The 23,112-nt window shown below is 42.5% G+C and overlaps 1 protein-coding gene across 2 annotated transcripts in view; it reads right to left on the bottom strand.

Annotated features, from left to right (window-relative positions):
• Snd1 (staphylococcal nuclease and tudor domain containing 1) overlaps positions 1–23,112 on the bottom strand; it is a 399,238-nt gene that overhangs the window by 152,474 nt on the left and 223,652 nt on the right. For both annotated transcript variants that reach the window (NM_022694.2, XM_039108324.2), the window contains exon 14: positions 15,653–15,725. In NM_022694.2, the coding sequence (NP_073185.2) occupies positions 15,653–15,725 (73 nt within the window). The remainder of the gene's footprint in view (positions 1–15,652; positions 15,726–23,112) is intronic.

Here is a 23,112-nt window from a genome sequence, read left to right as displayed (position 1 = left end):
CACACACACACACACACACACACACACACACACACACACACACACACACACACACACAGAGGTTAAAAAAAAAAAAACACAAGTAAAAAGTACTTGCTGCCAAGCCAAGCGCTTGGGTCCACTTCCTGGGACCCACAGGGTAGAATATGGTCCCTTCGCCCTCAAACATTTGTTGTGCTCCACATGCACCTCCTCACCAAAGCTGTAAAAAGCTTTTGAGGGGCAAAAAGAAGGGAGTAAAAAGAGAAAAAGGTTTCACTAAGTCCTAATACCTACCTGGAAATAAAAGCAGTTGATATGACTTAACATGAATAAAATAATTCTCAAACAAAAGAAAAATTCTATACAGGCTTAGAGATTGTTCTTTTTACTGAATGACTTTCAGCTTCCCAAATTTAACCAGCTAAAAGTAAGCTGTGAGAATCATTTAATTTAACCTTTAGAAATGGAGTTATTGCCGTTTAGTGGTAAAATCTGCATTTTATCATCAACAGGAAATATAACACACTCACCTTATTCCATATGTAAGCTAAGTTAGGCATAGAAACTGCAGAAGATGGAGTATGTGTGCTTCATATAAAAAGGATGACAAAGTACACCTAATTTACATAAATATACACTAACTTGTTCTCTTCCTGCCTTCAATCCTCATTTTCTAATAAGGGTTCCGTGCAGTCATTAAGGCAGGGCTAAGGATGCCAAGTCAGGTTCTTCCCAAGACCAGCTAACCTATACAGACAGGGTAAATCTACCACTCAAATTCATGGCATTCAGAAAAGTCTTCCACAGACCCATATTTTCTCGTCCTCTGCTCAGATCATCCCAAACTGTCTTCCTCTACCTTTTCCTGCTTGTTAGTACTCTTCTCAACAGCATATTTTAAAAACTTTTGTCTCAATTGATTGTCATGCTTTTGTCCTATGATACTACACAAAATAGCTGTCTCTTTAAGAGCCTCCGCCCATGAGTTCTCTAATCCTGCTGCTAGCCTCCACATGCAGGTCTGCCAGCCTTTTCCTCATCAAGACCCTAGAAATTCCTTCATGCCTTTTCCTAGAACGTGGTTTCCTCTCAGATGCATGCCTTCCACTTTCTTTTCCTTTAAAAAAAATTCTTTTCATACTTCACAGAGAAAATGTCTTACCTCTCTAAGGTCGGGTAAATAAATACAGAATTGCAGTTATATTTCTGTTTAGGATAGAGACAATCCTGTTTGGATAGCCTCGAGTCGGTAGTAAATCCCTTTCATTATTCAACAGTGTGGCAACACATTATACTTTTCAGAGTGCTGAATGCTTTAGCTATGACGTACAGGAAAGTTATTTTATTATAAAACAATGGTAATTACTCTAAAAAATAGGCAGGAGACACGGCAATTTGTTTTCTGGTTCAGAAATGCCAACATTTGAGAAAAGTCTTTGCAGGCAGAGCATAACGAACTAGGAGAAACACCTTTCAATTATTTTCCGATTAAATATTCTGCCCAAACATGCAATTTCTTAGTGTAAATGCCTCATTTATCCAAATAAACCCCTAAACTGCAGCGGCAGTACTGAAAAGAAGCACAGCACAGACAACGGGGAAATGCAAAGGCTTATACTTTAACAATTCTTTTCCAAGCATCATGCAATGGACATTCATTCATTCATTCATTCACTCATTCATTCATTCATTCATTCATTCATTCACTCACTCACTCATTCGGCAGGGTATCATTATGCTGCTTTTGCTGGCCTGGAACTTTCATGTTGACCAGGCTGACCTCAAGAATCAGAGGTCTGCCTGCCTCTGTCTCCCAGCGCTGAGGTTAAAGGCCTGCAGCACCATACCTTGTACAAGTAAGTTTTATGGCAACACGACAAGTGTCTCCAGAAGGGAGCACGAGCAGGACCTAAAAACAGTGTAGCCATGGCATGTGGCACTAGGATCTAAAACAAAGTGCACCAGCCAGAGACTATAGCTGGGTATCTATTACAGGACTGGATTAAAGAATAACGTACAGGTGTAGAATATTATTTTTCCTTAAAAGTTTCGGACAGATTCTTATTACATCCAATGTCTCTATAGGTTAGAGGTAAGAATGAATTACAGAATCAGAAAATGGCTCAAGAGATAATTAAAATGAAATGTGCAGGGAAAAGAATTTAAAATGGCCTGATGAAGCACACATTTTCATTTCATGGGCAAATCAAGAACTCAGGGGCAAGGAAATTGATGTCACGCAGAACTCTATCCTACTCCAGACAAGAAGACAACTTCAGAAAAGGAGAAAAAAATATCAGTCAGTAATCTACAACACAAAATTCAAAAACCTTAAGAAAGTGTAAACTAGCTATCGGATGGAGGCATGCATTTTCCCCTAAATATTTTCCTCAGAGAGAGGACTAAAGAGATGCAAAATCCTAAATACTGAGGTCAACCATAAAGTATCCAATGACCCCGTATGTTAAGCAAAAGCATTTCATTACGTTTAATTAAGACCTTTCAAAGTCTGGTGTTTTTAAAGTTAATAAAAAATAGATAATTATACAATTTGGAAGAGGAAGTTCTAGTTTCCTCAATATGCACACAACTGACAACAATTATGGTAGAAACTTTTGCTTAGGAACTTTCATACTGACTTCCTTAATATTTGGGAATGTATCAGATTAAAAACCCACTTATTTTACTCAGTAGCTTTCCAGAATCATAAAATTTGTTATTCTTTAACTTAGCTTTCTATTTTTGTGGTATTGCTAAATTACTATGATTTAATGATTATTTATGATATATGTAATATATATATATTCTATATATATTATCCTTAAATACTTCAAGAGGTAGATTAAGGCAATTACAATTTAAGCAAACCATTTACCCAAAGTACTAAATACCACATATGTCCTCTTCTAGGAACTGATTGTACAGCTGAGATAAAACACATCTTAGCTATTAATCCTGTAGGAGGTTTCCTCCCATTCTAAGATCAATCTCGCCACTCAGTTATTTTCACTGTTATGCAGAACATTTTAATTTCATTTAGTCCTATTTGTTAATTCTTGGCTTTATTTTCTGAACAATTGGAGTCCTTTTCAAGTAGTTGTCAAAATATAAAAAGCAAATGGTCTTTAAACACACAAGAACTGATAAATATTAATAACTATCAGGTAAATGCAAACTAGAACTAAATCTCACTTCAGACAGAATAGTTATCATTAAGAAAACAAATAAAAGCTGGTGATTCAGTAGACACAGGCCTAATGCCTGATTTCAATCTCTGGGGCCCAGAAGGTGGAAGAAAGAGCTGACTCCCCAAGGATACACATGCGTGCGTACACACACACACACACACACACACACACACACACTCTCTCACACACACACACTCCAAACCCAGAGCAAGAGCAAGAACAAGAACAAGAAGAATATCCAAAAGCTGGTGGTGGAAATATGGGAGCCCTTATATATTGCTGGTAGGAATGTAAATTTACCCAAAGATTAAGGAAGTCAGTATGAAAGTTCCTAAGCAAAACAAAAAGGTAAAGCTAAAACCACTATCTGCCTCTGCCAAGCCTCCCTGACTCTAACTGCACCCACTTTGACTGCAGCCACTATTCACAACAGGCTCGATAGGAATCAGGCCAAGAGTCAGGATCGTCCCATGATTCAAAGGGGACTAAGCAGCATTCTCTTTGAAACAATGCTGATTAGACCTGTCACTTTGTACAAGCAATGTACTGCCAAGCGGAAACTAGCAATGCGAACTTCTGAAGGAGGATAAAGCACCTAGCCTCTGCTCTGGAAAGAACTTAAAGTAAAGAAGTGGGGCTGGAGAGATGGCTCAGCGGTTAAGAGCACCCGACTGCTCTTCCAGCGGTCCTGAGTTCAATTCCCAGCAACCACATGGTGGCTCACAACCATCTGTAAAGAGATCTGATGCCCTCTTCTGGTGTATCTGAAGACAGCTACAGTGTACTTATATATAATAAATGAGTTCAAAAAAAAAAAAAAAAAAAAAAAGCACTGGAGTCACAGTTTAAAAAAAAAAAAAAAGTAAAAGAAGTGGTGGGGGAGGCACAATCTGCTTATCAAATATCTTTCCAGCACAGAGGTACAGATGATTTTTATTTTCCTCTTTCGCCTACTTGAAGTCGATTCAGTTAAAAACAAAGTTTTTCTATTAAGAAAAAAAGGTTTTCTTATTTATTGTTAGCATTCAAGACTAATTCTGCTTTGCCCAGATAAACTTACAGATCAGTTAGGTCAGCTAACCGTTCCTCTAGCTCTGCAGCCCTCTGCTATAAACTTGCTCTTTATCTTTCGAGACAAATATTTTTGATGTTGACTAGTCTGTAAATGATGTGGAAAACATCACTGGGAGCTGATGTGAAATTTGTTCTGACTCAATCAAAGGGCTGTATACAGAGTGCTTCCCAGTATAGACAACAAACTTAGGAGTTCTTCTTCAAAGGAATGAAGACTTTACATAGATAATTATGGTTCAAAGTCAGAAAGGTACAAAATAAACAAAGCTCACATATCAGACTGTTTTGAGAATTAAAAAAAAAATGCTCCTGGTAAGGCAGCAGCATGCTGTAAAACAACTCAAAGCCATGCTCAGCAACAGATTAATAAAGTGTACCCAGGATTCCGCACACAAGTGAGAATTGATAAGAAGCTTACAAAGCAAAGAGGCAACCCCTACAGAAAAAACATCTTTCTGGTAGTTTAATGTAGAACTTTTGTACTGGAGGTTATAGACTCTTCCTGAAGCTGTATGTAGCATTTACTCCTAGCCTTACCCTGTAGTTTTAGACTTAGGTACTGAGGGAAACCACATTGGACTGTATTGATGATCTAGGTATCCTCAATGAAATCCTCACTGACCGAGGAGTGGAACTGAATGCAGTTTGGTCAGGTCACACTCGGTGTGTTCAAGCAAGGAGCTTGATCTCACGTCCATCTCTGTCTCCATCAGTGCGCTCACTGGTACTCTGGGAGTTTTCAGACATTCAAACTGTACAGGCACGTGCCATTATCACATGTATATATTGCTGGAAAGTATGCTAGCTCTTCTGCTAAGTCAGGGGGGATTTCTAACTTCTGCCACCACCACCACCTCCACCTCCACCACCTCCACTACCACCACCACCACCTCCACCACCACCACCTCCACTACCACCACCACCACCTCCACCACCACCACCACCACCACCTCCACTACCACCACCACCACCACCACCTCCTCCACCACCACCACCTCCACTACCACCACCACCACCACCTCCACCACCACCACCACCTCCACCACCACCACCACCTCCACCACCACCACCACCACCTCCACCACCACCACCACCTCCACTACCACCACCACCACCACCTCCACCACCACCACCACCTCCATCACCACCACCACCACCACCACCTCCACTACCACCACCACCACCACCTCCTCCACCACCACCACCTCCACCACCACCACCACCTCCACCTCCACCACCACCACCTCCACTACCACCACCACCACCACCACCACCACCACCTCTACCACCACCTCCACCACCACCTCCTCCTCCACCACCTCCTCCTCCACCACCACCACCACCACCTCCTCCACCACCACCACCACCACCACCACCACCACCACCACCACCACCACCACCTCCACCACCACCCTCTACCACCACCACCACCATTATCACCACCTCCACCACCACCACCTCCCATCACCCTGCTTCTCTTACCCTACACCAAACTAAGAACATGGTGCTAAACTACCCATTAAGCCATTCTCAGATCTTCATCTCATGTGACAGTGAAGCACTAGAGTTTGTGCAGTGACACTCTTAATACTCTGTCTTTTGGGCAACAAGCTTTTCAATTTCCTTTGCCAGCGACTCCCTCATAGTGCTATATGACCTTTGTATTTGAGAAAAAAGGTCAAAGCCTAGGGATTCTCCTTAATGTGCTCTGTGGAGCCGGTGTGACGGCTTGAAGGCAGACGGTGCTTCTCTATACTGGTCAGATTCCTAGAGTTCATGGAAAGGATCGAGCTCCTGAACCACGTCCTCTCACACACGTAGGCTATGCTGGGTGTACATTATACATACACAGATATCTCGGATATATTAAATTTAAAAAATTAAAATTAATTAAAAAAGGTATTGCAATGTGTATCTTCAATCTTAGTGCTCTGGAGGCAGAGGCAGGCAGAAGTCTGTGATTCCAGGCCAGCCTGGTCTACATAGCAAGTTCCAGGCCAAACAGGGCTATGTAATGAGACCCTGCCTCAAATGTTTGTGATATATTTCACACATCTCACACACACACACACACACACACACACACACACACACACACACACGCACACACGCACACACACTCACACTCGGAAATGAGGAGATTACTCATTGGTTAATTCAATTCCCAGAATCCATTATAGGAGAGAACTCCAAAAAGTTGCCCTATGACTTCCATATTTATGTAGCACCCACTCATGCATATTATAAATCATCATAATAATGGTGAAATCTTAAAAAGGATTTGAGGCAATTATACACATACACATCTATGGATCCAACACTTCAAACCACTGGTTTAGAAACCACTGAATGGCTCATGCATGCTTAATATTAACATGTTTAGAAATTCCTAATTTTATTCTCAAATCTACTCTGCCAAAGTCTATCACATGGGAAAAAGAATATTTCCACAAAGAGTTCTTTGTGACCTTCTCCACATTGTTCCTGCATGGCCGCTGACTTAACTCTCCTGCCCTGTCCCCTCATCTCCTATCTAGTTCTCCTAGTCCCTTCCCTGATCTACATTCCACTTGCCTTTCTGCTTCCATGGCCACAACTCTAGCTCCAGACACCACTCCCTTGTCAGGCCATGCTGAAAAAACTGTGATCATTAGTATGTACTCTCACCGGACTCTGCTCCAATCCCATAACAATTATATAACCAACTATGTATGTCCATAAAGAATACATTTGTCTGGTTTAATCCTTGATATGCAGTGCCGTGTCTGGCATTTAAAAAGCTCTTATCAAACACATACAGTTTAGTTGTTCACTCATTGATTTTACATGAGAAATGCATGGGGGAAAAGCCCACAAGGAAACACATGCATCATCAGAAAGAGATAAGGCAATGGTAAAAGAGCTCGAGGAGGAGTGATTTTGAACTTGAATGGGAAAAGGAGTTTGAAACATAAATACTACAGATAATGACGTGTGTCACTCACAGAAGACTTCCTGTGTGCTAGATAGATAGTTAAGTAACTTAGTAATAACAATCAACACAAGGTATTAACCACTCTTAGTTGAGCTTTTGTTCTGCCAATTGTTCAGAATATATGTATTTATTAATTCATAAAATCACACCATAATCCAAGAAAGCAAGCATCACCATCACACCCATTTTACAGATTGGAAAGCTAACAGAAACATTAATAATCTCTTCAGGGTGACTAAGTGTAAGTAACGGAGTTCTGACTTGAATTTCAATGATCTGAGACAAGAGCCTATGCTGCTCATCTGACTCCACTCCACAAGCACACACTACTTCCGTGCATCTCTTACACACCTGCCTAATTGGCTAACTGTAGTTAACTCTGACCTTGCAGAGCCAACATTAGTTTTTTCCAAATATAAGCTCACTCCCTGAGGTGTGTTACTTAGCATATCAAATCTAAGTAAGGCACTGTAAATAAATATAAAAGCAATTCATTCCCCTTAGGGAATTAGAAGCTAATAAAGAGAATACCTCTAAACAAGTTGAAAAAGTACCTATTTATCAACACATACAAGATCACAGTAATGGGACTGTGTCAATGCTCACAAACAGCAGAGGACAGGACGTATGCGAAGGACATAAACACAGGAGGCAGAAAGCCTGGTCCCAAGGGGAGGAGACAGCACTCAAAGAAGAGTGCGTCCTCTAAATGGGATAAAGAGGGAATGCAGGAAAGTCCTTTATCTGAGAACACTAAACTGTGGGCTAGGTAAACATGACACAACAGAAAGTAACCAGGCCTGGTTGACCATGAGGGAGGCATCCACACTCTCTACAGCAGCGCACAGATAGCACAGGTCTTCTCCAGATTAGAAACTTCACTAGCAGCTTATGTCCTTCCAAACCCAATATTGTGTCAGAAATCTCCAATTTCCTCCTTAAAATACCACATCCTGAAGAAGAGAGCCATATAACTACTGGCCATTTCAAAGGTCCCCCGAGCTCTAATTCAAGAATATCTGGATGTCAACATTGCAGAGTTTCCAAAATTCTGTGCGACAGAGTCTGTAGGGAATATGTTAGAAACATGCTAAATAAAGGCTTACAATACAAGCGAGCAGAATGTCTACGTTAGTAAAATGACTTACTTTGAAATGTTTACATAAGCAATAGCCACAGGACAAAATGGGTTCATTCTAGGGCTAAGTAGTTCTGATGACAAAGCAGATGCAGCGGGGGCAGTGCAGGAAACTTCAGGGCTCACCACATCACTGTGGACTTGGGAAAGATACATCAGACAACCCAGCCACACAATGCAGCTCAGGAACCAGGAACTTAGTGAATGGCTTCAAAATACCCTTCTATTCATTTGCTTTTGCCTTGTTGGGCTCATTTAAGCACTCCTGATTCCTGAAGTAGAACGACAGAGCAATAGCCATGTGTTCAGAGAATGGGAGAGTGAGAGAGTATGAACCAGTAACAGCAGAATCTATGTGTTGAAGCACTTCTCTTTGCAAAGAAAAAACATCTGGTTCAGAAAAATGGCCCTGGTCTCTTTCCATTTCCTTGCTACTTTCTTTGAACAAAAGAAAGGTTATGGCTTTGTTTACTGAAATGGGATCTAGGGGCCTGTGCTGGTTAAGTTTGCTGTCAACTTGACACAAGCCAGAGCCATCTCCAAAGAAGAAACCTGAATTGAGAAAATTCCTTTATTAGGGGTTGACCGACAGACAAATCTGTGTTGGTGCTTTTTCCTGATTAATGATAGCTAAGGCTGCTGGGGTTGGAGAATAACTCACTGGGGACTGTGCCACCTGTGGACGGGTTATCTCGGGTTCTATTAAAACCAAACCACCACGGTGATGGAGCCATGAAAAGCACGACAGAGAGCTACATTCCTCTATGGTCTCTGCTTCAGTTCCTGCCTCTAGTTACTCTGAAGTGCTTTCATTATAGACTGTAAGCTACAAGATGAACTAAAGCCTTTCCTAAGTTTTTTTGGTCATGGTATTTATCACACCAAGACAACAAACTTGGACAGACACCAGTGCCATGGAGTTCATCCACATGTACTCCTATGTAAAGTCACAGTTAAACAAGAAATCAGAGGGAACATGGCAAAAATTATGTCTGTTTGTCTATTTATGGTGGCAGAGAACTTTTCAATATCACAATTCACGACAGAAAGACATCATCAAGATTCATGAGTACACAGAGATAAAAAGGTCTTCCTCATAAGAGGCAGCAAAGTGTCCTGCCTCTAATGGTGACCTACGTTTCAGGCAAGTCACTTGACTCAGCATTTCTTCAGCGGTATCAAGCAGCAGAGCCAGGACACACCCAATCAATGGCCAAGATACTGCACCTTGCTGTCAGTGTCCAGACTTCTTACCCCTAATCTTAACTGTTCTACCAACAAAAGAAGGCCAATGAATGGCAGGCATAATGGAATCAGCCTATACATTCCATTGCTAAGGAGAGAGGCAAGAGGATGCCATAATTCAAGGTAGCCTGGGCCACCAAGTAAGACCCTGTCTCAAATATCCCAAGGCCCGAGACTGAGTTCAGTGGCAGAAGACTTGGCCTTCCTTGTCTGTGATCTCTAGAAACCACCCCCACCCCCCGCCGCAACCTGGTAAATCTCCCAGTGAACAAAATGACAGTCCAAACAAGCATTATGGAGTCAGACACTTTAGAGCTTCATTTTAACCCATTTATTGATGAGGGAAAGACTGAGAGGAAAGTAAGAAGCAGACAGAGTCACTAGGAATGCTGATGAAAACATCCTAAGTCTTACTTTATGAAAATATAGAGTGACATGTCAAATCTGAACACATTTCTCTCAGAGCACAGATCAGCTGTGTCTCTAAAGGACCTGTTTTCAGGATGTGACTCACATCAGCCCTTCATGAGCCATCTTCTCAAACAACAAAGGTGAAAAACAGACTAGGCAAATCCACAAAGCAAAGCTCACAGAATTGCATCACCACAAAAGAGTTTACAAGGCTGTGTCCAGTAGTCAGTCTATAGAAAGTACACTCAGTAATCTTCCTGCTTATTTCAAAGTCTTGAACAATTTTCTTGATACTCAAAACTAAATAAAAGCCAGAGACCATGTCCTAAATTTGGTGCCCTACATTGTACAAAGAACACAAAAGAAATACAACTCAGTCAAAAAATGTATTAAAACTCTCTAAGAAGTACTTAAACATAACCACCACTGACTGTAGTCAAGGCTGAAATATAATCCTGGGAAAGTTCTCACTGATTTATTTGGAAGAAGACAGTGATGTTCCTGCAATTCTGGGCACCTTGATGAAGGGAAGAAAAAAAAGGATTAGCCACAGAACTCTAGAGGCCAATCCTCCCTCCTCCCTCAAACCACAAGGGTAAGGGCAACGGACTAACTCAGACTTTCTGCCACAATCAATGTCTTCTTGATGACATTGAACTTTTCTACAGAGATGGTGGGGTGGGGTTCGAGGAAGGGAAATGAAAGAGGAAGTGGAAGGAGAGGAAAGGAAGGAAGGAAGGAAGGAAGGGAGGGAGGAAGGAAGACAGACCACGGAAACAGTAAGACAGAGAACCTCCATGGTAGCACATGCATATAATCTCAGCAGTCTTGTTGGAGGAGGAGGATGGCGAGGCCAGACTGGACTATACAGTGAGCTCCTGTTTTAAAACAAAATAAAACTGAACGCCTCAGACCTTCTCTGCAGCTTGCTAATCTAGCAGTCCCCTGCCATTAGAGATTCGGAGTGCTGCAGAGCTCTGGGGCATGTTTTTTTGTGTGGAGAGAATCCAAGTCAATTAGCTGCATACTGCAGTCCAACCGCTTCAAGACAGAAGAGAACAGCGAACGCAGTATCTTCTCTTAAGTAAGGAAAAGCTGTCAAACGAAGCATAGGGTCCAGAAAGGGCCCAGGGGACACAAACACTGTTACCACCACAGATTCTGATCACAGCTCCAACTCTGACACATGGAGCACAACATGCTTGCCCGAGAGAACATGGACCAGACAGTCAAGTAGCTCTTCTTATGTTTGCTCAGGACAGCAAACATGGAGCCCAGCAGCATAGCTAGAGGAAACATGGCTGAAGAGGGTTTTGGGCACAGGCTCTGACCACTCTTTGTGTCTGCAATCAACAACACACAGTCATTAAAATTCCTCAAGCATCAGAACAAAGAGACCAGAGCTGACAGGAGAGGAAGTCTCACACACACACACCCGATCATTATAGCTTCTGCTGCACAGATGGGAGAGGAAGAGACGGAGGCAGGGGAGCAATGTGCACTAGCAGCACTGGCTGCCCCAAGGAGTGGGAAACTTGCACTCTCTCGCTGCTTTTGAATCATAATTGATTTGTCTCATCTACCAGAACAAAAGTTAGCCATGCACCAGTCCTATTTTGTTTCCCGTTTTATACTCTATCTATAAAACACTGTATTTACTGCAGAATAGGCTGAGGGAAAAACAATAATACACCTAAGATAAAGAATGGCCTTATATTCTACTGACATGTAAAGCCCAACTTTTCTATAGTAGCAAGGATAGGACAGGCAGGATCGGGAACAACTAAACTCCCTGACAACCGAGCCGTAGATGCGTGAATGGAGCACTCATCATAGAACCGCCCTTCAAACAAAAAAGATCTAGAACCATGCCTGTCAAGTTTGTGTGGATTTATTTCAGGGTATCTTACCCCAAAAGAAAATCAGATTACAGAAAAGTATATGGCTTGTGTTCAAAAAGCCCACACTCTATACCTGGAAAAATGAGAAAAAAAAGAAGCTTGCCACTTCTTGTGTACGAGGCACTGTCTCACTCTGTAGCCCTGGCTGGCCTGGAACTCACTATGTAGACCAGGCTGGCTGAACTCACTGGGTGATCCTCTTGCCTCTGCCAACTAACCAATCATTTCTTTAGGACCTAAGTTATTAGCCCAGCGGTGAGCATTTTTTCTTCCTTAGAAGTCACTCTGAAAATAAATGCAAAAGATACAGATGGGTCAATTTTTTTAGCACTTTGGTAAAAAGAGTCCAATTAATTGGTATGACGTAGGTAATCTGTTAAGACTCAACCTAATGCTAAACATACCTGTCATTCATAAACAAAGACCTGCTTCTTAGAATACACCAGGCTAGAGTCTTACTTCCTAAGACGTCCACACATCTCTCCCAGGCCTAGATTCTTACTTCCCATCAGGAATCCTACCAAGAAGATACTGCTTTTGCTAAATCGCCATATGAAAAATCTTCTAACATATCTTCTACCCTTAGCTTCATGAAAACCCAAGAGAAGAGGTATGAAGAACGGGTACAAACTTAACTTCTAAAGCGAGATGCAGTCAACTCGGGACAAAACGCATAGGCTATTTGCCTCACAGTCCTGACAGGACATCTTCAGCAGAGAACATTTCTTGAGTGTCTTTAGAAGACAGAGTGTATATTTATTCCTATCTTTTTTTTTTTTCTAGAGATATGCACTGTGGTGGGAGGAGAATAGAGGGAAGAATTAGGCATAAATAATAGTTCACAGTAAATTATTTTGGCATCATAGTGCATACACTGTCAGCTCAACAAAATCTTCCATTTATCATGACCTGAAACTATAGGGAGAGTCAGTATGGGGCAATGGGGGTGGTGGTGGTGGTGAGACACAGCTGAAAATTTAAGAGAGATTAAGAATCTTTTATGAAGCTATTATATGTGTACATTACACTGTCATTACTAGGGGTCCATTTTCCATCAGCTGCACACTGCTTGCCCATGACCCTATATGCTTACCTGTCCCTCAGACAGCAAAATTGCCAGCATGCTCTAGGGAGCAGAAAGCCCATACATCTCACTTAAATGGCACAAGGGCACCCAACCCATACTCAACACTGTGATGGAGGGACAGGGAGGGGAGAAGGGGAAGACAAACCTCTTCTATTACATGGGGCACAAAAAATTGCAGTCTTAGCTGACTAATTTGTGATCCAGGCAGACAAGGTCATACCTGACATCTATTTAAATTGAATAGCTTCCAGTCTTCCACCTGCTCAAGCTTCCCTCTCTTATTTATGTGGTCACGAAGGGACATTTAACTGGCATTTATTTTTAAATAACTTAAGAGCAAAGCATTTTTTTTTCCACACAGAAAAGAGAATAAAAATAGGTACAAAAATGAGCCAGGGTTTAAGGATGAGTCTGTGGGTTAGGAATAGTAATATCAATCATGATAATGATAAAAATGAAGGCAAGTTTGCACAAGCATGACTGACATCTACGCTAGCAATGAAAGGGTTAAGAAACGCCTCGAAAAACCAGAAGGGTGAGAGACAGTGTCTAAGACAGTGCTACAGATTTCCTGACTCTGTCCTCAGAGGTCCTAAGAGGACAACCATGGCAGCACACCTCTACTCTACTAACTTCCTTAGGATTTCACTGCCAGGACAAATCAGGAGCCAAAATGTGACCTTGAGCTACGAGGAGAGCATATCTTCAAGGTGTTCTTTTTATTATTGGGGGGTGGGGGGGGGTGCGGTGCAGCTCATACTAGTGTGATTTACTTAATTTGTTTAAAATTTGTTTTCCATTTTAAATGACATCGTTTCCAAAGGTTTCATTCAGCTCTGGAAAGATCCTAGAGTGTCAGTTTTACATAAACATTTCCACAGGCAGATGGTCCACTTGTACAGGAGCCTCAATTGTGTTTTACAAAACAAGTATTTATAACATTTTCTTTCCCTGGAGCTGAACAGTCCCCCAAATTATACCAAAATTATGCCTCATGATTATACCAACCTTGTCAGCAAAAGAACATTACGGAGAATATTGTTGAGAATACCACAGCACATACCTTTAGAAATTAATAACATGTATAACAGGATAACTCAGCGGGCTAAGCCACAGAGAAAACAGGCTGAATAGCCACATGCTGGGGGGCAACAATAGCCTTAGCAGACGCACTGCACACACTAAGGGCTGAATGGCCATTACCAGAAAGTTTCTTCTCAAGATTCTAAGCCACAAAAACAAGCATCTCACCACATCTCACCTAAGGACAAGAGACCCCACCCTTGAGACTGACTCCTAGGTCATGGGACGTAGGCAACCCTGTTTAATCTGCCGCCTAGGCTAACTAGCTATATTCAAAGAAAAGCTCGACTTAGTCCCACTGTTTCTATTGGGGTATGTGGACACCCACACATGGGGGATTTAACCAGACAGACTTTCATAAACTACAATAGGAGCAAGAGGGAAAGGCCATGACCAGGCATGTAAACAGGATATAAGGAGAAAACACTGCACTCAAGTTCGTCTCTGCTTGGGCCCAGGCTGAGCAATGGAATAATTTGTTTACACTGGTATTGCCATCTTGAGGTTCAAGGCTCATTCCTTGTGTGTCTATGCAAAGAATCACTGGTCCCTTTTCCTTCAGTTCTTGATGCAATGTGGTCCACCTCACCTATGGCACACACCAAACCCTGCTTGGCCTTTGTGCAGAAGTTGTGCATCCTGGGTGCCTTCCCTGGTCATAAGAGTGGAATCGACACTGGCATTTGCCTCCTCCCCTTAGCTGGCAGTGCTTTTCTTCACAGGCACTGTTTGATCTTGTTCTCGCTTGAATGTAGGGCGCGCTCTCTCTCTCTCTCTCTCTCTCTCTCTCTCTCTCTCTCTCTCTCTCTCTCCCTCTCCCTCTCCCTCTCCCTCTCCCGTTCCATCCTGTCTTGTTATATTTATAGCACCTAGAATAGTTCCTACACACAGTAGGCAGTCACTAAGTATTTTTGGAGGAAATCCTCAACGAGCAGAACACCGCTCAGTCAGAAGAGATCTTAGCAAGGGCAAGTCTTTGCTGCAAACTGTTGCTAGGGACAGAGCCTGTTGGGAGAAGTATTTGTCATTGATTCTTTTATATACTGTCTTTATTTATTATCTCTAAGGACGGTCACATATTCCTCCGTTCTGTTCCAGTTATAGAAAAACTGTGAAGACGAACTCATTAAGAAGTCACAAGTAATTCTTAGACTTCTCTTATAACCTACACTTAACCTTTTAACATGAAGAGTTCTCATTCACAGAATAAAATAGGTATTAAACCCAGAGAGAGAGGGGGAAAAAAAAAAAACCCCAAAACCCAGAGAGCTAATTTTACTTCAGTACAATGAGGAAATATACAGTATCTTCTAAACTCATTAACAGTTAATAATGAGGAAGCATTATAGAGACAGCTCAGGTAAAGAAACAGAATGGGAGCTTTAAATTAACCTTATCCACAGTGTAAACCAGAATTACTACACATGCCTTAAAAATACCCTGGAAAACTCATATAGGGCTTGAAAAGCACAAAGCTACAGAAAACAGATAAGCAGAGTCCTTTAGGAGTAAGAAACACACTGGCTCTTGGAGGCTGAGCCCACAGTAGGATTCAAGGCCACAACTCACCCCAGAAATGTCTGCAACTCGGTGGATGGGCACTTCCTTCTTGCTGTGCAATCCTTTGCCATTCTTAATCGCTCTGTAAGGGTAAAAGAGGAAAACCCATGAAGATAAAAGCCATACCAGGGAAGCGTCTGGGGCTGGGGGTGTGGGGAAAGGAACACGGATTGTTGACATGGGATGTGCCACTACTCAAGCCACGGTGTACACCACGAGCAGCCAGACTGTGAGGTGCAGTCGCTGAAGGATTGTAAACTGCTCTTCTGTCCAGCCCAGTCACTAGGACTTGGCTGCCAGTCTCAGCTAACTGAGTGCCTGGTAATCAGAGAACTCCCTTACTTGTTTCCAAATTAAAGGCATTGTTCTGGGCACAAAAGAAGAATCAGTTGGAAGCTCACACTCTTAAGAAGCACAAGTAATAATGTTTCAGTGCTTAATCACATGAAACATTTTAAATGCAAAATATGTAGCTAGTGTTCCAATTCTAATGGAAATAAGTTCCTCCCAGGTAAAAAGATAAATTGCCTGGAATGAAGCAATATTGTATAGAAAAGCCATGGGTGGGTGGGGCGAGTATTATATAACCAATAGTAAACTTGATTCCAAATTAGTTGTGAGGTGGTAACAACAGGATTTCACAACTAACTCATGAACTCACATATTTGGCCATGAGTTAGTTGTTGGTACCAATCTTCCACCTCTCAACTACCCATCACAATTGGGCATGGTCACTGGTGATGCAGGAAGAGCCATGGTGGAGAGAGAGCTGGTTGGTTAAATTATTGAGCCCTTCCACTTCTAGAGAAGGCCCATGTGGGTACATTCTGTTAGCTTTAGACTTCAGCACAGTAGAGGTCCCAAGAGGTCCCTACTCTAGCCTTTGTAGGGTTTCTGTGTTCTAAAGGAAGTTGGTAGAACAGGACCAGAAAGAGATGTGCATGAACCCTTGGTCACACTTCCTCCTTGGGCCTATACTGAAGTGGTGGCAGTGCCTCTCTGAAGAGGTTATTCTCAGTGTCAAGTCTTTAACCTAACCTCAACAAACCAAGTCAGGGAGGCACTGCTCAGTACCACTTAGCATAGCCACACTTTTTACGTGCAGCTGGTGCTTTGACAATTCAGTGAGCCCCTCTGTCATTCCAGGTCACCTGTCACTCATCTGTCTGACTTGAAATGCTTTTCAAAAACAACAGACCAAAGCGTCCCTTTTTTGGTATGGCTGTTTCCTCCAGTGAGCAGATCCTAGGGGGACTCTGAGTGGTAAAGCATCCTCGGAGCAAGTATAGTGCTGTAAGTCTGCACTGGGGAATTCTGGTGGTGTGGCTGTTTGTGAATGGCTCCTGTAAACAACCCCAATAACCTAAAAGGTTTACCAAAGTAGACTTAAGCAACAGTCTTTCTGTGGTTTGTGGTATCTTCCCTATTTGAGGTATATAGATACCTATTTAAAAACATTATTCTTATGTATTTAACATGTTAGTGTGAGCATGTGCATGTATGCCTTCACAGGTCAAACGGCAGTTTGGGAAGTAGGCTTTCTTCTCCTCCCATGTAGGTCCAAGGAACAGAACTCAGGTTACATCATGTTATAGCATATGCTATAGTAAGGAACGGGATCTAGCTCTAGGAAATATGCCCTGTTTCCTTCTGAGACTTAATTCAATTGGGCAGGTCAAACATCAGACTAGGGGGCCACCCCCCCAGGAGGCAGGTTCACCTTAGGATAAAGGACTTTTCCTTTCTAGTATTTCCATCCTCTAGTGTAATCCTTAGGAGCTGCCAAGGGGTTTGGCAGGGTCTGTTTGACCTACTGAGTCCTGACTAAGAAACACTTAACTATTTGTTTTTTCCTTTCATTTGCTTTTGGATACTATCCAGAGCCCAAGTATGCTTTGAAACTCCCTACTGCTTTGGGATTCCTTATTCTTTTTTTAAGGCTCAACTCCAGCTACTGGGCTGACCTCTTTGGCTTACCTTTTCCATTCACCTCCTCTGGGTAGCGGCAAGAATTAGAGTTTGCCTACTGTGTGGTTTTTCCTTTAAGCTCTTGTAAATTCTTGCACTTCTGTTTGAGCCTAAAGAGACTAATAACCCAAGAGTAGACATACAACTTGCTCCATATTATATGCTGGCTCAATTGGAACGCCCCAAGACTTCTCTTAAACCTCTGTTCCTTCATTGACATCTTTTAGTTGGTGGAGAAAGCAACCTGTTGCTACAGACTTTGACCTACAGATCTGTCACACTAGCCTCTAGATTCCTGTAGACTGGTCCTTATACCTCTAGGTAGTCATACGACAGTCTACTTTCTATTCTAAACTAAGCTATATAGCTAATTCTATAGCTAGTTAGCAAGAAAAAAAAGACTCATAAGCACACTCTGATCTGACCTGTAACTCGGAAGGCATTTCACAGTTCCTTGAATGCCAAGGTTACTCTTCAGTTGGATTCAACTGCAAATGGATGCGGGGTGGGGAGGCACCACAATTAGTCTGTTACCCCTCAGGACTCTGCTGATGGTCACTGACTAGGGCTAACTGCCTAGGAAGGATGTGCTTAGTTCTTAGGATTTGCAACTGTCAGAACATGAAGGTTGAGACAGAAACTAGAAGCCATAAATGAGTCTCTTCTACTTCTTAAAGCCCCATTTTTACAACGTCTGCTACCAACAACAGACTCCAGATTTGGCCACTATAAATTTAGTGAATCAGCTATTAAAAAGCCTGGTACACTGACTCCTACCTGGGTGCACCTCACCCCAGAACACAAGAGGGCTCTGAGCTTTCTCAATGTTCACCAGGGCCCAGGTATTTGAAGAACCATCAAAATAAGTAAATATGCCCTCTGAGCAGGTAGGTTCATGTTAAAGAGCTGCTGAACAGGTAGACTTCCCTGACTAGAAAACAACTCATACATGAAGAAAAACACAAAGGACTCTCGCGTAAATTAGAAGGCCAGGCAAAAAGTAGTGAAGTATAGAGAAAGCTCCGATTCTGTTTCTTTCTGTGACCCCAGACCCAGGACTTAACCAGGGAGAAGCAAGCAGCTAGCGAGGTGAAAATAGAAAATGTGAACACCAATGTAGACGTAACACTGAAAACAAGATAGTTCTTTAAAACCAAGTCCTAGTAACAAGATGTGCTCTGCTTTGTTCCTAAACCGGAATCTCACGTGCTGCCTTGCATCAGGGCATTTATACTGAAAAATCTTCAGATAGGTTGTTTTATACTTAAGCTATGATGGTTAAATTAGATCAAGTTTAGCACGTTCAAAAGCTAACAGTGAAGGTGTACATGAAGTGTGCTATCCCTGCACAAACAGAAAAAGTTCTAAATGTTTCTTTTTTTTTTTTTTTCTTTTTTCTTTTTTTCGGAGCTGGGGACTGAACCCAGGGCCTAGCAAGCGCTCTACCACTGAGCTAAATCCCCAACCCCATGTTCTAAATGTTTCTGGACCAATATCGTTGTCATTTTCTGTTTGGTGTCAATTAAGCACAGTAAATTGAAATTCTTTTTTCCAAAGTTGATAGCATAGCCAGTTCCAAATTATTATTCATATGAATATTTTTACTTATACTAAAGACCAGTAACAGCATTATGCATCCAGTGAAGCAAGAATGTTTGAGGCAGAACCCCATGTCCCAGATCCCTATTCATTTGTGATATCAAGGCCTGGGCTGGCATTCCCAGTTACCAGGGAGGTGAAGCCCAGGAGCTCAAGACTAACTTGACCAGCATGACGGTAGTTAACTATTCAGGTGACATTCAGGAAGTCACTAAGCAAGAGGGATTTGTGAATCTGAGTTGGGCCAAACCTACATCCTTTGCCAAGCTGTAAACATCCATACTTTATGTCTATAAGGACAGACACCAGGACCAACTACAGGCATGAAGTCAAAAAGAGCCACGCTTGGCTGAAAGCCATGTGTGCTGTCCCGAAGGCACTTCTCGGTGTTGCTCTCCCCAGTTATCTCAGGAAATACTGTGTATTGGATACTGGTAGGTAGGTCAAAGGCACGACTGCAACCACAAATACCTGGGTGCCACAGGGCACACTGACACTGCTCCAGGGGATCTTGCCCTACAGGCTATAAACATGGCTCTGGCTCTATATCCCTTTCTGTTAGGCAGTGAATCAAACTCTTTTCTTCTGAAGTTCTTCTGCTTCCCCTCGATAGGTATAGCCTCAGCATGGGAAGCTGGGTGTAGAGACCAGCCAGGGAAGCTGTGGGGTAGAACACAGCCTGTTCCTCTCCAAAGCTTCATTCTCTGAGATGTAGCAGTATGGAGCCAGAAACGCCAACAGTGTCAAGAATGGACAAAAGCTGCCACTGGCCAGGAGGAGTTGGTATATAGCCAGATACAAGAAAGGGAGACGAGCAGAAGAGGGATGAAAACAGCTTTCTAGGGTTCTCCCTGGCCCAGTCAGACTGCTGGGTGCTACAGTGTAGAAGACAGTTTCCATGCGGGCCACTCTTAGGTTTTGTGTGCTATACTGCACCCTAACAACTTCCAAGAATGAGGCCTCACTAAGGCAGAGGTTGGTACATCTACACTGGGCCAATTAACAGGCCTATCCTAAAGCAACCACTGTGCTGCCAATTAGGGATAGTGGACTGTTACTCTGAACAGTTTTGTTAATTTACAAACTTTTCAATAAACCTTTTTGATTTTTATTGAGATCAGATAATAGCTGCCACATGATGAAGTCTTACTTTAGGTATAACAGGAGCTTCAGCAAAGATACTAGAAACATCTACCAATTAGCCAGGGGACCAAAAACTACGGAGTGTTTACATGAATTTTCCTAGAGAGCAGTAGCTTTTTGCAGATTTGCAAAGAGGCTGCTTTCATACATAAAAAGTTCTAAGACAATAATATAATGGAGAGAAAAAACTGCATTTGATAGAAAGGACACAGAGCGGGGAGATGATGGTCAAGAAAGGACACAAAGTCTAGACGCCTGACTGCCTCGGCACCAGCATCTTCTATCTCTGGTCATCGGGTACCGAGATGTCCCTCGGTTCTGCTTGTTTCATCTGCTACATGCAGCACTTTCCTCTTTCTTCATGGTGCTCACTGTGTCCTTTTATAACTCTCTGGATTCAGAGTCTAGCCCAAGATAACTATACAAAAATTTAAAATAAATTTACCAGCCAATTTTGATGCTGCTTACTAACTGATTCCTTATTGTAAATCACCACCATGACCCTTCATCATTTTATTTCCCTGCTTAGGTTCCAAATAAAGGCCAAACAGAAAGTGGATGGGATTCTGTTGCTGCTGATGACGACGGCAGTAGCAACCAAACCTAGGACTTCACGTATGCTAGGGTAGTAGTGGTGTACGCTCAGTTAATGCACCCTTACCATACAAAGAAAAATTTTTATTCCTTACACTTTACTTTCATAAGTACCTACCATGTGGTCCCAGTTCATATCTGCCTCTGATTGCAAACCACAGCCTTTAGCTGAGTTGAGTCCACTTTTCCTTAGGTACTCTATGCTAGCATAAGAGTCAAAACCACAGCCTTTAGCTGAATTGAGTCCACTTTTCCTTAGGTACGCTATGCTAGCATTTCTTCTTAGGTACTCTATGCTAGCACTTCTTCGAGGCTCCACCAACAGTTAACTGGTAACATAGGTAGGCCTGCTTTACAACAAAAGGGGCTGTTTGGCCCCTCCTTGCCTCTTACTCTCCCTGACTCCCTAACTCCCTTTTCTCTCTACCCACTTCCCCTCTCTCCATGTGTTCTTGGCTGACTTCTCCTCTCCTTTCCCCTCCCCTCTTTGCCTCTGCTCCCTTCTCAACTTCCCTTCCCATGCCCTAAATAAACTCTACTGTATACTAAAGCCATTATATGGCTGGTACCTCAGGGCTAAGGGATGCCTCAGCATGGGCCCCTGGGGGTAACTTTCCCACCTCACCACACCTGTACTCTACAAAACATATTCTTGGCTCTCTTTTTTAAAACATAAAACATAACATTGGTGCACTCTACATCTGTTTTGAATTATATGCATCCCCTAGAGCTTTGCTTCTCTCACCGCATCTGCCCGTCCACGTTCTTTGCTACAACATGAAAAGAGCAGCCATATACTTGAGAGCCAAGGAAGTGACTCAGTGGTTAAAGTCACTTATTGCTTTTGAGGAAGACCAGAGTTCAGTTTTTACCACTCAAGTCAGATGGCTCAATTCGACCTCTAACTCTAGCTCCTGCAGATCCAACAACCTCTTCTGGCTTCTGAGGGTAGCCCGTTCTGAGGGTAGCTCGTTCTGAGGGTAGCCCGTTCATGTGTATAGACAGACAAATAAACGTCTGCAGCCACTGTCAAACCACGTCATAACACACAGTAGAGCTCAGCAAGGTGACTCAGGCCTGCAATTTTACCATTTGGGAGGTGGCAGTAGATTTGGATATTCTGAGCCATCCTCGGCCATGCAGCAAGTCTGAGGTCAGCCTGGGCTACATAAAACTATGCTATAAATTACAACGAAGAAAACCCAAACAAACAAAAAATTCTGCTTAAAAAAAAGAGAAAAAGCTACTCTATCAGTAATTCTAAGGATAAAGCTAGGTGTGGGGTGAACTATATTTTATATCCATGAAGTGTCTATGAACTCCTCTGAAATGGTAGTCTCAGAGTTTGTGTGTCCCTGTACGTGTGTGTGTTACCACTAAGTTTAGAACGGAACTATAAATGGCAACAGACCAATCTGCGTTGCTTCATGTTCTCATCTTCCTTTCTAGTTAGACTGCAGGCTCTTTGAGGATTAGTTGGGATAATGTGCTTAATGTCTGTTACAGCATTTAACACAGATCTGCGCTCTCGTTATTATATAAGCACAAGGCCATCCAGTTCAGTTAAAGTGTGCCTCGTAAAAATGAGCAAATAAATGCCTTTATAGAATGCTGAAAATGCTTCAAATTAGGGACATGGATAGTGTCCATGGAGAGGCACCATTTGACGCTTGCTGGTCCTGCTGGAAGCACCATGTCATGATCCAAGCCCTAGGGCATCGCACCAGGAATCCATCTCCCTCTCACATGCCAGGGCTCTGGATGAGCAGAAGTCTGCATGACAGGGAGGAGGCACAGAACTCAGACTACTTTAAACAATAGAAAGAACTACCCGATTGTGATGATAGTTATGGAAGATGACTTAGAAGGGAAAATAATCTCAACAAAAAGGTTATAAATCAAACAAAGAGAGGATGAGAAGTGCTAACTCTCTGACACCTCTCACTCTTTTCGGCCACACTAAGGAATATGGTGTTTCAGCATGAACCAGGCATAGCTGCAATAAACAGTTCCTTTAGTCTCTCTACTGGTTCCTGGGCAGCTGGAGAAAGCAACAGGGCCCTGCTATTGAGAAAATGAGGCACAGAGCAGACGCAGGTGCAGAATGGCAGGTGTGTGGGGACCGACTAAGATTATGCAGCTGCACTTTCAACAGAAGTGAGCAC

Source organism: Rattus norvegicus, chromosome 4, assembly GCF_036323735.1.
Source record: "Rattus norvegicus strain BN/NHsdMcwi chromosome 4, GRCr8, whole genome shotgun sequence".
In the NCBI taxonomy this organism is placed as follows: domain Eukaryota; kingdom Metazoa; phylum Chordata; class Mammalia; order Rodentia; family Muridae; genus Rattus; species Rattus norvegicus.
Note: the sequence above shows the minus strand (reverse complement) of the source record. Positions and strands in the feature narration are given on the sequence as shown.